General features: G+C 33.8%; 1 protein-coding gene across 4 annotated transcripts in view; it reads right to left on the minus strand.

Annotated features, from left to right (window-relative positions):
- The window catches only part of wasla (WASP like actin nucleation promoting factor a), a 42,246-nt gene that overhangs the window by 1,814 nt on the left and 17,059 nt on the right, over positions 1–23,373 (minus strand). For 2 of the 4 annotated variants that reach the window (XM_067379766.1, XM_067379769.1), the window contains 6 exons: positions 23,349–23,372; positions 16,771–16,951; positions 14,203–14,245; positions 5,544–5,697; positions 5,201–5,218; positions 3,956–4,473 (listed from right to left, as the gene is read on the minus strand). In XM_067379766.1, coding sequence (XP_067235867.1) covers positions 3,956–4,473; positions 5,201–5,218; positions 5,544–5,697; positions 14,203–14,245; positions 16,771–16,951; positions 23,349–23,372 — 938 coding nt within the window. The remainder of the gene's footprint in view (positions 1–3,955; positions 4,474–5,200; positions 5,219–5,543; positions 5,698–14,202; positions 14,246–16,770; positions 16,952–23,348; position 23,373) is intronic. The other 2 variants (XM_067379768.1, XM_067379767.1) reach the window with 2 other exon arrangements.

A 23,373-nucleotide genomic window follows, 5' to 3' on the forward strand; every position in this document is an offset into this window, starting at 1 on the left:
CATTAGCAGCTATCTGACCTAAACTGGGTTCTAATTGGTTCACTGTTTTCTAAACTTAATTGGCAATCAATTGCTGAAGATATTAAGGTGTGCTGACCCAAAAATCTTTTACAAACCTGGGCCAAGTTTAAACCAGTAACCAGCATCACAGCTGGCAAAGGGGCATGTCTGACTTTGACATGTATATATTGCTATTATTATTTAGTCAAATTTAAAATTATTATTGCTGGTCTTCAATGATAATGTCAAGTTACTGTAATGTATTTGCACCAAAAAATGATAAGGATTTATGCTGATATCATCCAAAACCACACTTTGCCAGGGGTGCTTCCAAACTTTTGGAGGGCAGTGTAAGTATCATGCTCACCAAAGTTGCAGTTATTTGTACAAAAATACAGTAAAAACAATAATATTGTGAAATACTATTACAATTTAATGTAAATGTTATCTATTTTAATGTATTTTAGAATTTAATTTATTCCTGTAATGTCAAAGCTTTGCACTATTATTATCTATGTTGAAAACAGTTTTGTTTTTTATTAGGATTCTTTGATGAATAGAAAGTTCAAAGAACAGCATTTATCATTATGAATGTCTTTACTGTCAATTTTGATTAATTTAATGCAAAATTCTGGATGCACTTGGCCAAAAACCAAAACTGCTTTTTAAAAATTACTTATTTCTTATTTTAAATTAGCTTTTTTGTATAATAATATAATAAGAATAATATTAGACAATGAAATTCAATAATTTTTATGGTACTGAACTTAAAAAATACAAGCCAATAAAATAAAAATGACCACATTTTTATTGAAAGTAACACTTTAAATATCAATATATTAATCTTTATTCAGTTCTATTCAACAAAATCAGATTTAACATTTATTTTTTAAACAAATAATTCAAATAATGCATATTCCTACAAAGCTATTATTATCAGAACAAGTGAGCAGAGTGTAGCTTGGAGTGGATTAGCGAATGAGCGTTGCCCAGTACGGCAAACAGAAACAAGTGTATTACTACATAGAAATTTCATTTTGTGCGTTATTTGAGCGGACTTTGCTTTTCCGATAAGCATTTGCAGTACATGAGTGGAGCGTTCGCATGGGCCGCGAGCAACTGAGAGGAGTGCATGTACATAGAGAGTAGGGTTGTCAAAAGTACTGACTTCGGTACCAAGTCAGTACTGAAAATTAAAAAAATGTGACAATACCAGCATTTTGAGCACTGTTGATTGGATTCTTAAACACCTCTGATTGGCCATCGTGTTCATGCACTCAACAGATGTGTCTGTGATTGGCTACAATATATCTGCTGAATGATGGATCCGCTGATAGACACCTGCTTTCAAACGCTCACATGCTGATCTGTGTAAACGCTTAGTGAAGAGCGTCAGAAATGTCTATTTACATGATTTTGAAGCATTGATCATTGTAGCCAATCACAGACATATGTGTTGAGCGCGTGAACACAATAGCCAATCAGAAGTAGGCCCTATCATACACCCAGTGCAATGCGGCGCGACGCAAGTGTTTTTTGCTAGTTTCAGCCCGACACAGTTATCATTTCAAGTCCTGCGCCATGTTTAAATAGCAAATGCACTCAAGGTCATCTGTTTGCCCATGGGTGTGCTGGTCTGAAAACGAGGCGTGTTCAGGTGCGTTGTTGGCGTGTTGCTATTTTGAGGCAACTGAAAACGACTGCACCATTGACCAACAAAAACCTGGTGTAAAGTCAATAGCGTGGTATTTTTATTTAACCTTCTGGAGTCTGAGGCTGATTTGGGGCTTGGAGAAGTTTTGACATGCCATGACATTTGTGCTTTTTTCAGTTGTTCATAAACATATAAATAACAAAAGTGTCATTACACTGTATTCAGCACAAACTAGGCTACAATAATATGTGAGGAACATTTATGTACATGTTTGTATTTTTGAAGGAATAACGTTTATGTGTGGTTATTGAAAAAACAAAAAACTTAAGTCACTGAAATAAGGCCAAAAAAAGTATATTAAATCTGTGTTCACAAGAATTCTGGGTATTGGAGGTTGTAAACTAGAGTTTTTGCTTCAGAATTATGTAAAAATTATGCTGCCTACTCCTTCATATAAAACAATATATTGATTTAGTTTTTGTAAGACAGTTTTTGTCAAGAAACACAGTATGCGTGGAGGTGTGAATCATCATGAATAATGGGTCATTTACACCTGAAAAGACAAAAGAATCACATAATAATGACCTAAAATGGCTTGCATATTAATGAGGCCTTTCAGTCAGGTAGGCTGTGAAAAAACCCCTCTGTTATCATGTCTCAGCTCATCATAAACAGCAATACTGTGAAATATTATTACAATTTAAAATAATGGTATTCTATTATATTCTTTAAAATATATTTTATTTCTGTGATGCAAAGTGTCTGAACAATTATGTTACCTCTGTGGCATTTCATAGGCTTTTAGCTTAAAGGCATGCACATTTGGAGAAATATTGATGGATTCTTATATATTTTTGTAAAATTTCTATACTGAGAAGTAATATTGTCATCACTATGAGTGCTGGATACTGTGTTTTCAATTCATACTTGCAGCCGGAGGGCGCTCTGTACACCTTTAGGCCACAAATTCATATAAAGAAGAAAAGGAACTAGGAACTAACGGCATGTCTTCTAGAGATCGCTAACCATGGCTTTAACATCCAAATAAACACTTTTCAAGACAATAAATACACGATTGAGACAATGCATACAAGTATTGACTATGAATTTGCGTCTGAATAGCGCTGGCTCCGTGATTAGCGGGTAATGAGCTGAATCACAGACTTCTGACATGGCTCTCTTTTCATACACATTACATAAACACAATGTTTGTTTTCGATTTGACTTGCATGATTTAAAACCTGACATTTCAACGTTTCTTTAGACATAAATGTCATTTTATTGTCATTAGTATTCATAAGTTAGTTCATTTTCGGAGAACTATCAGATTGGACTTCGTACAGAGGGAGAGGAGAGATCACGCATCATGTTAGTTTTCTTTATTTAACAAAAAGCACAACATTGTGTTTTTACTCTGAGTGTACACAAATAAAAGAAGACATTCTATAGTTTCAATTGATATATTACTTATGTCTCTATGACAAGAAATGACGGAGTATTTTAAGTCTGTTTTGCTGCAATGTGAAAAAAATCTGCACGTTTTCGACCTCAGGGAGTTAAATGGCACGTTAGCAATATGCGCCTATAGGCGGGTGCACAATGATAAGAGGATTACAATTTAAAAGATTATTATTGTGTACAAAAAGATAAAAAGGCCAACATGTTATAACAGATAGTCATTGCATATATTAGAATTACCTATTTGCAGTAATGATGAATGAAATTGGCTAATTATTTGACCAGTCGTGGAAATACACACAGGGTGTCTATATTCTGCCTTGTAAATAGCAAACCGCCATGGTGCAAGTGTGCAAGTGCACATGGCTTTTAAGGGGAATGGTAGAGGACACTGATTGGTTTATTGCATGATATGCCCAAAACCCACCCATTGGACCATTCACCTGGCACGCCGACCATTTTTTCCATCGTTAAACTAGCAAAAATGGATTCGGACACGCCCTAAGTGCACCTGCGCCTTGTGCTTCAGACCATGTGCTTAGATAGTTAAAAAAGGGCCCTAAGAATCCTAAGAAATTTCGGTGCATCACTTAATCTTACTGACCCCAGGCTTTTTAATGCCAGTGTATATTTATCCATTTATATTATAGAATAAAATATATATAAACAATTATACAGAGACAAATTAAATTAAAATATTACGTGTGTACATTTTTGAACTTTCATCGCCACAGGTAACTAGTTGTTTAAAACCTGTTTTAGCAAAATGATTATTGACAGGTGAGCAGGCAATCCTTCACCATTTTCTGGGACACATCAGGATGGATAAGCGTTTACACTCACCGTTTTGAGCTGGATGCCCTGTCGAATCTGGTCGAGCAGCGCGTCACGTCCTGTGGACGACACTGGCCTGTTGTTTTGCTCCACTTTCTTTAGCTGGGTGCCCTCCCTGATTTGATCCAGCAAAGCTGACTTCCCGCCCATGGGCGAGGGCGTTGATTCGCTGTGGCCTCCATCTATTTCAGGAGGGGGAGGAGGTCCAGGAGGAGGTGGTGGAGGAGGTGGAGGAGGAGGGGCAGCTCCTCCAGATGGAGGAGGTGGTGGCGGTGGAGGAGGTGGCATGGAGGCGGGGGCAGGTGGAGGGGGAGGTGGATGCCCTCTGCTGGGAGGTGGTGGTGGAGGCGCTCCCATACTTGGCCGGGATGGAGGCGGCGGAGGGGGGGCGCTTGTGGGTGCCCTTGAAGGTGGAGGAGGTGGTGGGGCTCCTCGCCCCCGCAATGGGGGTGGGGGAGGTGGGGGCCCAGAAGTATGAGGAGGGGGTGGGGGAGGCGGGCCGCCCCGGGAAGGAGGAGGGGGAGGTGCTGAAAAAAGATCAACATAAAAATAAATTAATACACACAAACTCTTAATGTATTAGTATAGTTTAAAGATCGCATGAAACCAAACTGAGTTTTAAAAGGATAGTTCACCCAAAAATTTAAAATTATCCAATAATTTAGTCACCCTCAAGCCAACACAATCGGAGTTATATTAAATAATATCCTGGCTCTTCCCAGCTTTGTAATGGGATTGAATAATGCCAAAATTTTTGAAGTTCCAAAAAGCGCATCCATCCATCATAAAAGTATCCATATGACTCCAGTGGATAAATAAATGCCTACTGAAGCAAAGCGATGGGTTTTTGTAAGAAAAATATCCATATTTAAAACTTTATAAGTCCGATTGTGTTCGTCTGACACAAGATAGTCATATACATTTAGGATGTCTAACTTCCTGTTTCATCTAACACATAGAAAACTGTCAATCCATTTCATGGGGTCATTAAAGCTGGAGCAAGACTTTTATTCTAGAGGAAGAACCCAAAGTTCCCAAAGTTTTGCATTACAAAAATCACACCAATCAGCAACAAAACGTATGAAACGTATCCATATATGCACAAATATTCTCCCATAGTTGCATTAAATGTAGGTACACCTACGATGGACTTCAAAAAAAAAAAAACTTTCAAAACAACCCATGCCAATCTGCAAAAAATTCAGACCTCTTATACATGCAGTTTTCACACAAAAACACACACGTTCTACCTACCGCTCCACCTGGGAGGACCTGAAGGAAAACCACATGTACTGATCAAATACAGAAATGCTAATATATGCACCCAACTTCAGAGGAACATGTTACAGCTACAGTAATTTAATATCACAAAAGGATTCATTGGCCTTTGTAATTAATTTTGAAATTTAAGATCAGTTTCTGTGTGTACGCCATTTTTTTGTGTGTAGTTATGATGAAGTTGCCTCAGAAAACCATTTTTGTTGATTCTGGCCAGACTTTCCAACAGCGTACGGTTGATAGACAGACATGTCAATACGAGAAGGCCACAAATCGCAGGTGTTCGGTGCAGCGAGTGTGAGACAGCGATCAGCCTCACCTTGTCTCCTCAGCTCATTCTTCACAGCCTCTACACCACCCTTCTTCTCAATGAAGTCGTAGATGACCTTAGACGTCTCCTTGTCTTTGAGCTGGGCCTCAGAGATGCCACACATGTCAAACAGGTTCTTCAGCTCAGGGTCCAAATTATTCAACTGCAAAACAAAAAATGTAAAGCAGTGAGACATTCCTTATGATAACAATATTATTACTTATATATATATATATATATATATATATATATACACAGTACAGTCCAAAAGTTTGGAACGACTAAGATTTTTAATGTTTTTAAAAGAAGTTTCGTCTGCTCACCAAGGCTACATTTAATTAAAAATACAGTAAAAAAACAGTAATATTGTGAAATATTATTACAATTTAAAATAACTGTTTTCTATTTAAATATATTTGACAAAGTAATTTATTCCTGTGATGCAAAGCTGAATTTTCAGCATCATTACTCCAGTCTTCAGTGTCACATGATCCTTCAGAAATCATTCTAATATGCTTATTTGCTGCTCAACAAACATTTAATGTGTACAATTGTACAAAATATTTGTGTACAATATTTTTTTTCAGGATTATTTGATGAATAGAAAGTTCAAAAGAACAGTGTTTATCTGAAATCTAATCTTTTGTAACATTATAAATGTCTTTACTGCCACTTTTGATCGATTTAATGCATCCTTGCTGAATAAAATTATTCATTTCTTTAATTTCTTTTCAAAAAAATAAAAATAAAAATTCTGACTGACCCCAAACTTTTGAACGGTAGTGTATAATGCTACAGAAGCTTTGTATTTCAGATAAATGCTGTTCTTTTGAATTTTTCTATTCATCAAGGAATCCTGAAAAAAAAAGTACACAACTGTTTTCAACATTGAAAATAATCATAAATGTTTATTGAGCAGCAAATCAGCATATTAGAATGATTTCTGAAGGATCATGTGACACTGAAGACTGGAGTAATGATGCTGAAAATTCAGCTTTGCATCACAGGAATAAATTACTTTGTCAAATATATTTAAATAGTACACAGTTATTTTAAATTGTAATAATATTTCACAATATTACTGTTTTTTACTGTATTTTTAATTAAATAAATGTAGCCTTGGTGAGCAGACGAAACTTCTTTTAAAAACATTAAAAATATTAGTGGTTCCAAACTTTTGGACTGTACTGTATGTATGTGTTTAATTAACTTATTAAACATTCCATAATGATTAACAGATATGTAAGGTTAAAGGCTTTCAAAGGTCATTACATTTTTAAAACATATGATCATGCGCTTAAAAATCTACAAATGATTTCAACAGATGCTTCGCAATGATTAATAGCTTCATTAATAAATCATTAACACACATTATGTAATGCTTAACAGATCATTAGTTAATCTATACTCAAATAGCTATGAGATAATGTGCTTGTTAATGTTTAAATAAACTTATTAAAAAGTATGTCATTATTTAATGAAACTTTAAATGCTTAAAAATACCATTAAACTTTCAAATCATAAGGTCATGCACTTTTTAAAAATCTACAAATGATTTTAGCAGATGTTATACAATGATTAAAAGCTCATTTGTTAATAAACATTTGAATGCTAACAAATGTCATTAAACATTTACAAATGTTGTGAAAACATTTATTTAATTAGTCATTTTAAGCACTTCACATACTATTAATGTTAACACATTATTCATTAGCTCATAACCACAGTCTGTAAAGGTCACACATTTGGTCTTAGTTTGTTGTGATGCATATGCAGATTTCTACTATTTACACGTTTATAAATCATTTATTAATTATTGTTCATGGTTTTGCAGTACCCAATCAAAAACAAACTATTCATTATATATTTACTATTAATCATTTAGTACATTGGACTTTAAGCTACTGTAGAAGGAGGGGTTAGTTAATTTAAGCCAAATGTTTGCTAAAGACATCACATAATTGCAATTTGGGTACAAAACATTGTTGTTTTTTGCCTCAACACTTGGTATACTATATCCTTAAAGCTGCAGTCTGTAAGTTTTGACTCTTTGTCACCATCTCTGTTCGAAACCTGAAATTGCAGTTATTTGTGGAATTATCATCTTTACGTGGGTTGTGCTTCTCAGCCCGGATGAATCTAATGTTTGCTGTCAGTCACCACACAGGTGTCGATACTGTACTTCGGAATCACGTCTCAGAATTATGACCAAAATAAGAATTTTTCACCGGAAAATGTCATGTGAACAAGCAAGTAGCAAATCTGCCAAAAAAAAAAGCATTACAATAAATAGCGCTGCCAATGGTGATTATATCTAACGATCGCTTAGCTCGGATCACGTCAAACCGTGCAAATAATTATTACTGTTACACTTTGTCCTCAAATTGTTAATGTTTACAACATCAGCATTGCGTGACTACGTGGATTTATGTGTGTATGAGCATTACCTGTAGATTTCAATTTCTGTACTGTCGAATCTCCAATGTTAATTTGACATACCATACAATCCGTCATGAAAACGATAAGTTTAATTATTCCAGTTGCAGAGAGAAAAGGCTTTAAATGATCCACCATCGGCAGCATCCTCACATGATATAGCCTACTAGCTGGGACGACTCCTTTATATAAACAGACGTGACGTAATGACGCAAAGACGAACGGCGGCATGCTCGAATGTCTCGCGGAAGCCCACCAGTTCCACCCGGGATAGAAAACATTATTACAAGCTTACCGTTGTGAATCAGGCTAAGGTAAGGAGATAGTTTTGAACACTGGCTGGTTATGTACTTGCACAAAAATTGATTTTGGATCATTTTTAACCCCTAAAAAAAGTTAAGGACAGCAGCTTTTAACGCTGTTGGGTTTTTTTTGGGGCCGAGAACTCTGTTCAGCTTAGCGAACGAGTCAGTGCACAAGAAAAAAAGCAAAAGTGATGAAAGAGAGCAAACAAGTCAAGACGGTACAGACAGAAGACTTCTAATTTTACGTCATTTTACCTCAGCATTCCAATGCGCGAATATTTTCACAATAACATGAGCCGAGTGAAATTAAGAAAGTGAGCAGCGTGATTGATATTCAAAATGGGAAGCAAGTGCTGCTTTGTTTACGGTTTGTATATCTGCAATCCTAGTTTCAGTTTTTCTTTTTGAATGATGAAAATAGACTACTGATACAGACAGATATTTCCTTATACACAGGCACAAAACGAATGTGCTAGTTGACAGCAGTGTTGTAGTACTCGAGACTCTGACTCGGTCTCGAGGCAATATTGTAACCGTCTCGGTCTTGTCATGGACTCGTGCATATTGACTCGGAATTGACTCGTACTCGTGCATATTAGGACTCATTCCCGAGACCAGTCGAGTCCCATTCAAAATATTTCATGCTTAATGTTTGGGGGCAAAGAGCAATGATAATATTATGGTCAATAAAACAAAATGCATTTGAAGTATAATTAACATAATGTGTACAATAGTAACGAATCGCTCAAAAGTTGGAAATTCTGATTTTCCACAGTCTGTTCGAAACTTCTCTCTAGCCATATATGGTTCCTTCATTGAGTGCCTATGGAAACTCGTGTCGATTTAATTAAAAATCTATTTATTATATATTTTAAAATATTACATAAATCACCAATGCCGGTTAGTCATGTTTAACACCCCAACCAATCGTGATCTGGCTGGCACAACAAGTTCAAATTTCATTAGACAACGTGAAGTGGAAATTACATGGACAGATGAGCGATTTCTGCCTCATTTTATAAATTAAATTGCATCACTGACAAAATGGATGTTAACCACAAAGCGAGAAGTCGCATTAATGGCAAGTAGTGTTCAATTAATTTACTGTTTAATATACATCGTTTAGCATCTGATGAAACTATCATAGTTAATAAAGCCAAAGTGCCACCTACAGGCCTATTATGTGTAGGCTGGTGAAATGGTGACGTGAATATTACCTTTTTTGATAATTATTAGCTTATGCGGCATTACGAAATAAGTCTCTTATGCTCATCAAGCCTGCATTTATCTAATCAAAAACAGAAATATATATTTTAAAAATATTATTGCAATTTAAAACAATGGTTTTCTATTTGAATGTACTTTAAAATATAATTTCTGATGCGAAGCTGAATTTTCAGCATCATTACTCCAGTTTTCAGTGTCACATGATCCTTCAGAAGGACCTTGCTGATTCATTTTCAACATTGGAAAATGTTTTAATATTTTTTATAACATACTGTGTTCCTTCAGTCAATTTATTTAAAATCTTTTATTTAAAAATGTTAAAAATAACAGCATTTATTCAAAATGGAAATCTTTTCTAACAAATTGCCTTTACACCAGCTACTATGTGGCTTTTTTACACTAAACTGAAAATATTTTTTAAACCATTATCACTCTAAGTAAATAAAATACAGTGTACATGCCATGGTATATTTGATGAGTATGGTGCCAATTTTATTGTTTCCATCAAACATACAGTACAGTCCAAAAGTTTGGAACGACTAAGATTTTTAATGTTTTTAAAAGAAGTTTCGTCTGCTCACCAAGGCTACATTTAATTAAAAATACAGTAAAAAACAGTAATATTGTGAAATATTATTACAATTTAAAATAACTGTGTACTATTTAAATATATTTGACAAAGTAATTTATTCCTGTGATGCAAAGCTGAATTTTCAGCATCATTACTCCAGTCTTCAGTGTCACATGATCCTTCAGAAATCATTCTAATATGCTGATTTGCTGCTCAAAAAACATTTATGATTATTTTCAATGTTGAAAACAGTTGTGTACTTTTTTTTTTTTCCAGGATTCCTTGATGAATAGAAAGTTCAAAAGAACAGCATTTATCTGAAATACAAAGCTTCTGTAGCATTATACACTACCGTTCAAAAGTTTGGGGTCAGTAAGAATTTTTATTTTTATTTTTTTTAAAAGAAATTAAAGAAATGAATACTTTTATTCAGCAAGGATGCATTAAATCAATCAAAAGTGGCAGTAAAGACATTTATAATGTTACAAAAGATTAGATTTCAGATAAACACTGTTCTTTGAACTTTCTATTCATCAAATAATCCTGAAAATAAATATTGTACACAAATATTTTGTACAATTGTACACATTAAATGTTTCTTGAGCAGCAGATCAGCATATTTCTGAAGGATCATGTGACACTGAAGACTGGAGTAATGATGCTGAAAATTCAGCTTTGCATCACAGGAATAAATTACTTTGTGAAATATATTCAAATAGAAAACAGTTATTTTAAATTGTAATAATATTTCACAATATTACAGTTTTTACTGTATTTTTAATTAAATAAATGTAGCCTTGGTGAGCAGACGAAACTTCTTTTAAAAACATTAAAAATCTTAGTGGTTCCAAACTTTTGGACTGTACTGTACATATATTCTTTTAGGTCTTTAGATTTCTTTAGGTCTTGTCTCAGACCCAGCCTTATGTGAACTTGAACTTGTCTTGAGACCTCTTTGGTCTCGGTCTCGACTCGGACTGGAATGAGCTGGTATGGACTACAACACTGGTTGACAGTCACCTTAAATCCTTTTGGTGTGATCAAGTGCAACTTTTTGGCTGAGACGACAACACAATCAGCTTTCATCTCTGCTAATTCTTTGACGTCGGCATGGTGTGTCCTGTACGCTGTTGACCCCTTAACCAACCCTTAAACCTACCCATACCACCAAACCTGTCCCTAACCTTACCTGTATCTCACCTCAATAGCAGCAAATGTGTTTTGCAATAAAACATGAACACAAGTACATTACACCTACCAAATTTTTTTATGACGCAAGTACATAGTAGTTAAAGAGGGATCAGTCATTGTTATATTGTTCAATTTTCCGGATCACTCAAAGCTAACAAACATTTGTACATTTGTATATGTAAAAAAGTGCATTAGGTTATATATGAACTGAAGTATATTGACATTAAATGGACGTTAGAATACAGCTTTGAATCACTGATCTGTTAACATCATTTGTGGACCAACGTTAAGCACAATCTCATATTTCTGGCTATTTGAATAAATATTAACTTATTATCTATAAAGCATTATAAAATGTCTGTTAATGATTTATTAATGAATGTGATTATAAAGTGTTACCTTCCTTTTTTTCTTCATATACAACAGTTCATAGTAGATGCAACAATAGTCGATTCAACTAGATTCAACTAATACTGAAGCTCTGAAATTCAATGGAACGTTTGTTTACTATCACCCGGTTTCACAGACAAGGCTTAAGCTAGTCCCAGACTAAAATGCATGTTTGAGTTGTTGTAACTGAAAGCAACTTGCACTGATATATCTTAAAATATGCCATTGCCATTGTTTTGTCTCAACATGCACACCAGTAATATTTTTTTTCTTGGGTATGTTTATAAAAGCTACTTAAATACTGAACTAATGCCTAATCCTGGCTTAGTCTAAGCCCTGTCTGTGAAACGGGGCCTTGTTTTCATAAAGTAAATACTAGTGCTTGCAAGGCAGCAAAAGAATAGTGAAATAGTTTTAGGTATCAGTAGAAGTTTTAGATTTTCTGAAGAAATTCCGTGCGAACGTCATACCACAACACTTGTGTGCTGTGAGTGGTTGCCAGGGTGTTGCTAAGCAGTTGCTAATGTGTTTACTAGGGTGTTCTGGGTGCTTTCTTACTGGTCCAACTCAAAAATGTAAGTAAAATGGATTATTTTTTTTTAACCCCTGTATTCTGTCTGCTAGGTAGAACTATTAACATTTATTTCCTCTATAAACCAAATAATCTGAGGTTTCATTAATGTCCGTAGGAAAAACGTGTGGGTAAGTTATGTGCCAAAATTTTATATTTAGGGTTAGGAATTTGTTTAGATCACCAACCTTAAGTATGAGCAATAGTATTAGTGACGCTTGCCTTAGTAAGCACAACTAAATATAGATAGAGGAAGAAAGAGAGAGATATTAATGATAATATGCCAGAACGATAAATAAATGGATGCAAAAGCAGAAGGCCCAATCACATTCCAGTATGCAAATAGATGGAAGACAGCCAATCGTAACTCAGTATGCAAATATCACGATAACTGGTTAGTTTTTGAATGTTAATGGTTTTCAATCTTCAATTTCTTTAAAAGGTGAGAAAATTATAACAAGCACATTTTGGCTAAAATAATTTGTAAAAAATAAAATTTATAAATACACATTTTCAAGTGTAAGTTAAAGACATTTTCAAAACTTCATCTTAAATATATTTAAAAGGTATAATATTTATAGAAGTAAAAAACACTTCGGTTCAAATAAAAATAAAATAAAATGAATAAAAAATGTTTAAAGTAGTTTTGTTTTTAAATTGAATCTTAAAATTCTTTAAAAGATACATTTATAGAAACTAAAACAGCAGATTTAGGCTAAACTAAAAAAAAATTAATGTAAAATTAAAGACGTTAAAACTTAAGAGATTTTCACTTGTTTTATAGAAATTAAAAATAGCTTAAATAAAAATTTCTTAAGTAAAATAAATTTAAAATGAGTTTTTGTAAAGATAATATTTTCAAGTGTAAATTAATGGGGATTTTCAAATATTAAGCTTAAATTTCTTAAGGGTATAATGTTTAAAGTAAATAAAAATAACATTAATTAGATTAAAATATAAATATTTTGTGTTATTGTAAAAAAAAAGTAAGTGTAAGCTAATAAGTATTTTCAAACTTCAAAGATATAACATTTAGAAACTAAACACATTAAGGCTAAAACAAAAATACAAAGTATAACAAAAACATTTTTTTAAAGTTAATAACATTTTCAAGTGCATATCAATGGGGATTTTCAAACTTTAATCTACAACTTCTTTAAAAAGGTACAACAACGTTTATAGAAAATAAAATGGCATATTTAGGCTAAAATAAAAATATATAAATATTTCTTAAAGATAACTTTTTTAAGGATAATTTTCAAAATGTAAGCCTGAATATCTTTAAAGGTATAACATTTATAGAAACTTAAAATGCATCAAGGCTAAAAAAAATAAATAAATACACTTAATATATATTTTTAAGATTTTAAGTTAAGACATTTTAAGATACAAATCAAGATGATTAAAACTAAAGTTGTAAGAGAAATTTAAATGCAATTCTGCCTTGCAAGCACTAATAACCCAGCTTTCATGCTGTTCTCAAATATAGCACAATCCTGCCACCTTGTGGGGAAACACGGTAAACATTTCTGGTGAAACCATCCATTATGACATGCACAACATTCCAGCTGCATGCATAATGCAAAACTTGAAATGCAAGGGCTTCTTTAGAGAATTTGCACATTTTTCCAGTTACTTCTGTGTAACACCATCCCATTTTATAGCACTTGGTGGCCTGAATTTCTGATTCTGTCATAAAAGGGCAATCTGCATCATTTCCATAACAAACAGTTTACCATAAAATTATTTAAAATACCATACACGGTGCAAATATGTGTACAAACGCAATCTGGCTTGTGTTGTGGGCGACAGGCTGCATATTCAAGCGTCAGATGCTTCAGCCTGCGTGAACACAAGGCTATTGAGGCATCTCATCATGCCATTACTACACAGGTCAGCATTGTTTTCCTATGAGAGATTCTTCAATATGTATGTGAGAGCATGTGGTGACAGAGCAAGTCATTGTTGTGTACTCACATCGAAGCCTGTGTTCGGATCCCATCCTACATGACCGATGTGCCTGGAAAACATTGCGTCAAGAACAGTCAGAATGGCACAAATATACAGATGGAAAAAAAAAGAGACGGGAGAAAAAAAAAAACACATTTCAATGCTTTTGCGTTCACTCTAGGGATGTCAATGTACATTAATTCCCATAATCGATCGTTGTTTAAATTAACGATAAATTGATCAATTAATCGTTAACAGTCTACTAAGGGTACGTTTACATGTCAACGATATGCTTAAAACTGAGAAGTTTTTCCTTTGAGTTTTCTGCGTACAGACGTCACCACTGTCAAAACGATAACGCATTCATACGTATCCATGAAATAGACTACAAAATGCTGTATTCTGCTAGCAGGCCATGTGCATGTGAATGACGTCATCGTTTTCACAGGTTTGCGTTTTTGTTGTTTACACAGAGACCATTTTCAAAAACTTGCACTTTGAAACCGGTTTTCAAAAGTTTGCGTTTTCAGGCCACTAAAATACTGTTGTCATGTAAATGAACGGCCAAAATATAAAAGGTTTTCAGCTTTTAGTTGAAAACGGTATCGTGTAAACAGCCTCCAAGTTATTACGTTACTTAAAGGGTTAGCTAGTTCACTCAAAAATGAAATTTCTGTCATTAATTACTCGCCCTCATGTCGTTCCAAACCTGTAAGACCTCCGTTCATCTTCGGAACACAAATTAAGATATTTTTGATGAAATCTGAGAGGTCTGATCCCCAAAAGTAAGCAACTACCACATTCAAGGTAAAGAAAAGCAGTAAAGACATCGTTAAAATAGTCCACGTGACAACAGTGGTTCAACCTTGTTGAATAAAGTTATTTGTTTTGTTTTTGCGCACAAAAGTATTCTCGTCGCTTTATAACATTAAGGTTGAACCATTGTAGTCACATGAACTGTTTTAAATATGCTCACGTGAACAGCGTAGGCCAATACTGAGCCGCGTTCTGACATAGAACTCGGAAGTGCTGCACTGTGTTTACTATGTGATTAGTGTAGGAGACTGACATGAAAGAAGAAATTGTTGAATAAAGTCATTATTTTTGTTTGTTTTTTGTGAACAAAAAGTATTCTTGTTGCTTCATAACATTAAGGTTGAACCACTGTAGTCACATGGACTATTTTAACGATGTGTTTACTACCTTTCTGGGCCTTGAATGTGGTAATTACGTTGCTTTCTATGGGGGATCAGAAACCTCTCGGATTTCATCAAAAATATCTTAATTTGTGTTCTGAAGATGAACGAAGGTCTTACAGGTGTGGAACGACATGAGGGTGAGTCATTAATGACATAATTTTTGGGTGAACTAACCCTTTAACTACTTGCACACAAAATAGGTGTCGTTTTAAAGCTTATAAGCTTGGCTTTACAGTGAATATATTTATATATATTTTTATAACGTGAAAGAATAACTGAAAATGTGATCTGTAAAATCATAGTCCATAACAGATAGCCATGTAAACAGTATACACATGATGCTTTTGCACCGCGTTTTGGTTTCTAACTTAAAACATTAGTAAACCATAGCAGATCGCATATCTTTATTTAGAACAGGTGGTCTCGAACGAGCCCAAACATGACATGCTGCTTGGCTAAAGCTATAGGACTTCCGGGATCCGATCGTATTGCGATCATGACGTAGTGTTTTCCAACGTCATTTGAAAGTTCAACCAATGGAAACTGATCTCGGGTGTGGCGGGTGGTTAGGGATGATGTGTAGAGACTAGAGATGTAACAGTATATGTATTTGTCCCGAATCGTCACGGTTCAGTGCATACAGTCAGACGCCAAATACAGTCACAGGTGATCCACAATACAGAAGTGGGTGTGCGCGGTAATGCAAAGCTGTTTGCTAACCACCACAACAGGAAAAAGCGCAGAAGAAGAACAGACGATCTATGCATAGACATGTTTACATGTCATCTTTTAACCAGTGTTTCAACCGTTGAAAGATATCAATAAAACAGCTTGAGAATAATCTCACGTCGCATCACATTTACCTCAGGCAAGTCATTCAGTGTCCACAACATGTTAGTTCACTAGAAATATGAACTCTAGAGGGGAACATTTCACTAAATATATGCACTATATTAGCTTATATATGCATTATATTTACTTTACCTGTTAGAAATGTCTTAATATGGTGTGTTCGACTTGAAGCGGCGCTGCGCAGATCGGTGTATGAAAGCGATTAGAGAGCAGACGGATGTGTCTGCTGCACGTTTTGCTCATAAGCCACACACTGATTGATAGTTAATAGGTAATAGTTAGCATCCCTAGTTCCCGCGAGAAACTTTGCGCAAAAGCACTGAAATAATTTTCCATCACCATGTCCCTTTAGGAACGGGAAAAAATTAACTTGAAAGCATAAAATATAAACTACGTGTTGCAGTGTTTGTAATTGAGCACATGAAGAGAAAAAGATATAATATAGATGAGACTAGGAACATAAAAACCTGAAAGCAGCATTTAATATGCATTACCGACATCACTTCCTACCAACACAGGAAGTATTGAAACAGTTAAGACTCACTGGAAGTTGCTTGGTGTCCCAATGTCAGCCTTTGTCAACTTCTTCCTCTTGCCCTTGACTTTCTTTTCCTTCTTGTTAAGGCTACTGTGCACCATGTTATTCACGTGGGAATTGTTGTGGAAGCGCACGTTGTTTATCTCCGGATTCTTGATGTCCACCGTCGCCATCGGGAGAGTGGGTCCTGGGCACATGACAAAAGTTATTAGCTACCGTCTAAGAATCTCCAACCTGTTGCAAACATTTCCCTGTTAAAGTGACAGGAGTCGCCTCTGGCCGAGCGCTGAGTTTGTGTTGCCAACAACAGCTGATTCTGTCCATGCGTAAGCACGGAGGGGGCGTCTCAGAAAGTTGTGATCCTTTGTGAGCCACAATGAATGAATCACACACACATTCCTGAAAGTTTATGTATTCAGAGTCCAGATGATGCTGGTGTGGTTAGAACAATAAAAATAATGATAATAATAGTGTCAAAAAGCAGGCATAAAACCAAAAATATAACTTCATAAGGATAGAACATTTTCATTTCAACTACATTTCATGAGATTTATTTCATTCACATAAATGTGACCGCATTATGCAAATATAGCAGTGACCAAATGCCATTTATTCTGATCATTTGAATCATGCCATGTCATAACGATTCTCATCATTGCAAAATGTGGGTGATAAAAAGCAGCTTTCATAGAAAGGAACGCTGCTGGAACAACAGGCTTTGTGTAAAACTTTCCCCAGAACCACAAGCATTAGCTAGCAGTCACTTCCAAGATAACCAGAGTTCAATCTGGAACACAGAACCAAAGACGACATATGATATGATAACAATAAATTATTACAATAATGCCTTTGAAATAATGTTCATCATTTACAGCCATTCACTCACAATTTTAGATCATATTTATGCATTTTTTACAATGGCATAAATAATAATAATTACTCTGTTTATGTATCAATATATATCAAATGCATATAGTTATTGAACAATAAAAATAATTCTGTTTATGTATCAAAGCATAAATAAAATGTATAAATTATTAAATAATAATAATAAAAGAAAAAACAGTTTAACAAACAAATATATATATTATGCATATAAAATATAATGGCGCAAAAAGTATGTATCAAATGCATTGATTACATGCATATAGTTATTGAATAATAATAAAAATATAAATCATAATAATTCTGTTTATGTATCAAAACAAATAAAATGTATAAATTATTATTAAATAATAATAATATTAATAATAATAAAAGAAAAAGATAGTTTATCAAAAAAATATATATCATTCATATAAAATATAATGGCGCATAAAGTATGTATCAAATGCATTGATTACATGCATAGTGGTAATGAATAATAATAATAATTCTGTTTATGTATCAAAGCATAAATAAAATGTATAAATTATTATAAAATAATAATAATAATAATAATAAAAGAAAAAGTTTATCAAACAAATATATATATTATGCATATAAAATATGATGCCGCAAAAAGTATGTATCAAATGCATTGATTACATGCATATAGTTATTGAATAATAATAATAATAATAACAATATAAATAATAATTATGTTTATGTATCAAAGCAAAAATAAAATGTATAAACTATTATTACTATTAAATAATAATAATAAAAGAAAAAAGATAGTTTATCAAACAAATATATTAATTAATATATATATATTAATATATTAAATGCATATAAAATATAAATGGCACAAAAATAGTTATGTATCAAATGCATATAGTTGTTATTATTAAATAATAATAATAATAATAAAGTCTAATAATTATTTGTGCTAAAAGCAGGAATATTACATTGTGTAAAAAAAATAGATTAAAAGCTGCTTACTCCTTTTAAGAAGTCTAATAAATGCCATAATATAATATAATTATTATTAACTACTACTACTACTAATAATAATAATAATATTATGTAATTAATTCTTTGTGCCAAAAGCAGAAATATGTAATTAAAAAAAAAAAAAAAAAAAAAAAAAAAAAAAAGACCCGGTCTTTATTAAAATTAAGTAAATAAATAAAAATTATTTAGCTTATTTCTTTTTAACAAGTCTAATCGTATCTAAAAAGCAACAAACCATACAATGTCAAACACTGCAATAATAACAATAATAATAATAAAAATTAATGTAGTCTAATGTCATATTATAATAAAACTTTGACAAAAAGCAGGAATATTATATTATATATAGATCATTTTTACACAGTTAAAAAAACCTGCCCCTAGTTTTACACCTGCAAAACACATTCCTGATCCGTGACCCTTGAGATAACTTCATAATGTTGAGAGAAAACCTAATAAGAGCTTCACTTCACAAACACCTTAAAAAATTACAAGAAGAAACCTCTATTTCTGAAAATGCCCAAGAGATGCTTTACTCACAGGAGTCACAGATCTCTACGCACCATAGCTGCTAAACCCCAACAGAGCAAATCTCCTCAGACGCCTACCTTGGGTGAGAGCCACGAGCTTCCCGTGACCTCTACCTTGACCCAGATTACCTCCTGAGAGGACGTCCTCTGTAGAGTTGGAGGGTCTGCTGAATTTCAGCAGCGTATTTAGACAAGGTTGAGGTAAAGGCGCATTCAGTTCGTCCCCTGACAACACCAGGCATTGCAGAGGCACCAAACCACCATCTGGCCTCGAAATGCTATCTAAAACCTCCTCAGATGGGGCAGACAGGAAGGTCGTGCAGAACATCATCTCATCTGCAGCCCAGCATCGAGGTATGAATTTCACCGTCTAGCCACAAACCAACCTGCGTAGTCCCTAAAGACGCTCTTTAAACCAATTGAGACCGTTTGTGATCTGGCCGCCCACCAAACCAATCCCACTCATGCTAGTCAAATCCTGAAAAATTACAAATGTGGAATATTATGTAAGTAACTGTTAATCCAGTTTAATCTCTGAAATTTGCTGTAAGCATTACAAGTCTTCAACTGCAGGCAACGCCACACGCTATTTTACGATCCTCAAGTGCGTTTGACAGATGTTTCGGTGCAGAATTGCAGCGAATTACTGATTGGCTTCTTTACTCATCAACACTGAACTGAAAGAACCTTTACATCACACAGATAAAACGGCTGCACTGAGCATGCTCAGTCAGATATCAACCACCAATCTAGTTACACAATGAGGAAGTGGAGGAGAAGGAAATGTGCTGGAGAAAGATTACATTGGCTTTTTTTTGCAGGTGGATACCTTATACAACACAAACACATTTTTTTTCTTTGAGAACAGTAGGATGTGTCGCATAAATCTGATTTGAACGACTGCATTCTTCATAGCGTTGTCAAGCAGGGGCACAATATGGTTGGAACAACAGCTATAAATTATGTAGGTGAATTTGAAATGTGAACAGATTGTAGAAAAGGGGGGAAATTGAAACTGGCCTCCAGTGCTGCCGTAGCAAATCCAGGGGAAATATGTTGATTTAAAGGGATAGTTCACCCACAAATTTTAATTCTGTCCTTGTTTACTCACCCTCAAGTTGTACCAAACCTGTATAAATTTCTTTGTTCTGGAAAATATTTGTAACCAAGCAGATATAACCCCATTGATAGCATCTCCCGCCCCCCTAATATAGCATTAAATGGGAGACGAGATCTGCTTGTTTACAAATATTTTCCTTTGTGTTCAGCAGAACAAAAAAATGTATACAGGTTTGGAACAACTTGAGGGTGAATAAATGACAGAATTATCTCTTTAACGTCAAAGATAACATTTCAGACTGGAAATTATACTGACTGGCTGGTAATGATAAAAACAACAATCTGAGGCACCTGACCTGCCCGACAACAGCAACAGTGGCTCAACCAATAGTGTGAGTTTGGGGGCGGGACTATCTGTTTAGTCATATTTTAGAACTTCGGTTTGGTGACGCTTATGGTAAAAAATTACAGTTCACCTTTAATGAAATCAAACTTATAAATGCATTTATATGTACAGTATTTCTTTTTCAGGAAAAGAACAGCCATTCCAAAAATTTGATGGCTAATTTTTTAAGCATGGGTGTACACATTTTTAATTAATTAAATTTGTGTTTTTTATAGTTAATCAATAATTATAAATAAATATTAAAATAATTATATAAATATAATTTATAAATAAATAAATAAATAATGTAATAAAATAATGAATTAAAGCTGCTGTCCACGATTTTTGGCCCTCTAGTGGTTAAACAGAACTGCACGCGTCTTGCGGAGGAACATTCAGTATGTCTATGGCGAGTCACGCAGTTACTGTGATACTCTGCGGCGAGTCCTACCAGTTCGGTCTGAAGTAGTCAGAATATAAACATTTATTATAAGTATACCATAATGATTCAGGGTAAGACAAAAACACGGTTTGGAAAATGGATTCATGTTGTATATTCTCATTATATAATTTTTGTAAATTTTTAACAAAAAAGTTGTGGACTGCAGCTTTAATTATAAAAATAGAATCAAAAAAACAACACCAGCCTAAGACCTGCAATATTAAATCCCAGTTCAGTGGTTTGTATTTGGGTTGTGTTAACATTCATAATTTCCTTTCTCGCACATCAGATATTGAGTTCTCTCGTTTTACACAATTTTAATTAATTATACATGTTTTTATTATTTTTTGCATTTATTATGTATTTATTCATTATAATAAATAGATGAATTATTATACACATACATACATAGCAATATTAATACGTGACGACATTTCTCGTTGAGGTGAAAAGCTTTCTCGCGATATCAGCATGTCAGAGTTGAGTTGGTAGCAAAACCCTTAAAGTGCTTACATTATACTGTTCGGTCTTTTACTGCATGTGACAATTCATACTCAGAAAGTAGAACTGAATTTGAATTAAATGTTGTTTGGCCAATATTAAACAAGGATTTGATGCTGTAAAGTGTAACAACAACAATGACCATGCTGTTGGTGCCCTCTGCAGGCATTTGTTATAATACATAATATACTTAAGTTGATTGTTTATAAGAATATTAAATTATGTATTTTAAGTGTTGTTTAATAAAACCATTTGATTACTTGCTTTTGATACTTTGAATCAATTATTATTGTCTCATTGTTATTGTTTTTTTTGTTGTTGTTTTTTAGTAATTTTAAATGGTTATTGCTCACTTGGGTCTTTTTATTGCCACAAAGAAAACAAACAAAAAAACACATTACTCGATTAATCGCCAAAATAAATCGACCGATAACTTGATTACCAAAATAATCATGTGACAGTCCTGGTTGCTTCATTGTTATTATATGTGTAATTGAAGTCATTTTAAAGGCTACTGTTCACTTAGGTCTATTTGTATTACCACAAAAAAGGAAAAATATCTGATTACTCGATTAATCGTCAAAATAATCGACCGATTACTCAATTGCCAAAATAATAGTTAGTGGCAGCACTAATTGCCTCATTGTTATTATACATGTATTTTAAGTCATTTTAAAGGCTACTGTTCACTTAGGTCTCTATTACCACAAAAAAAAAAAAAAAAAAAGATCTGATTACTCAAAAATAATAATAAAATACTTGATTATTATTTGTGACACTCCTAGGTTAGTTAAGACATTTCAAAATGCACCTATTGTTTTGCATTGTGTGATTTTAAGTTTAATAGAAGATTTTTTCTATTCATATATTTCATCATTGGAGATTTCTTAAAAATAGTGTGGTAAAATATTGTCTCCTGAACCCAATATTGTGTATCGTCTCGTCTTGAGTGTATCGCCATATATTATATGGTTTACCTTTTGTATATATATATATATATATATATATATATATATATATATATATATATATATATATATATATATATATATATATATATATATATATATATATATATATATATAGCCAAAAGGTAAACCATTTTCTTTTTAAATAAAAGAAGAAAAAAATTTAATAATAAATAAGCCCTCAAATATTCCCTGTCTCAAATCATTGCTACAATAGGAAATACTTTGGAGAGACCACTTCATTAGGTTTGATATATACAACTTTATATTTTCTATAGCAACCCCCCAAAACATTAATAGGTCTATAATTGCCGTCACATGCGTACTGCTACAGGCTACTGTCACGGGACAAACAAGATAATTTAGTAACTAACCACCACAGTTCCTAAGTGATGTCAAACCAGACCCATAACCAAGATAAACGTCCATGAGAAAATCTTTAAAGTAAGTGAGGAAACGCGGTCTCTTTGATGTAATTGAGTGGGAGAGGGCCGCAGTAGTGCAGTGGCATGGAATGATCCATGTGGCACACATATGGCTCCCAGCACACACACTGACCCCAGGCTTCCTGTCAGGGGTTGAACACTACTCTCATCTAGGTCATGTACAATGCGGATGTGTGTTTGTGCAAATCCTGCTCATGCTTGACGACGCTAATACAAGAATATGTTTTGATTTCTGTGGAAGATACAATGTGTGCATGTGTGCATTTAAACAATTCTTCCAAAAAGGGGAGTGAAAACATCAACAGCAAAAACAAATCGATTAGCACTGTCAACATTAGGAGTAAATTCATGAGAGAATGTAAGTACCAGGACACATACCATTTGGTGGGTCACGCCTTTTCTC

This window comes from Chanodichthys erythropterus, chromosome 24 (assembly GCF_024489055.1).
Source record: "Chanodichthys erythropterus isolate Z2021 chromosome 24, ASM2448905v1, whole genome shotgun sequence".
Lineage (NCBI taxonomy): Eukaryota > Metazoa > Chordata > Actinopteri > Cypriniformes > Xenocyprididae > Chanodichthys > Chanodichthys erythropterus.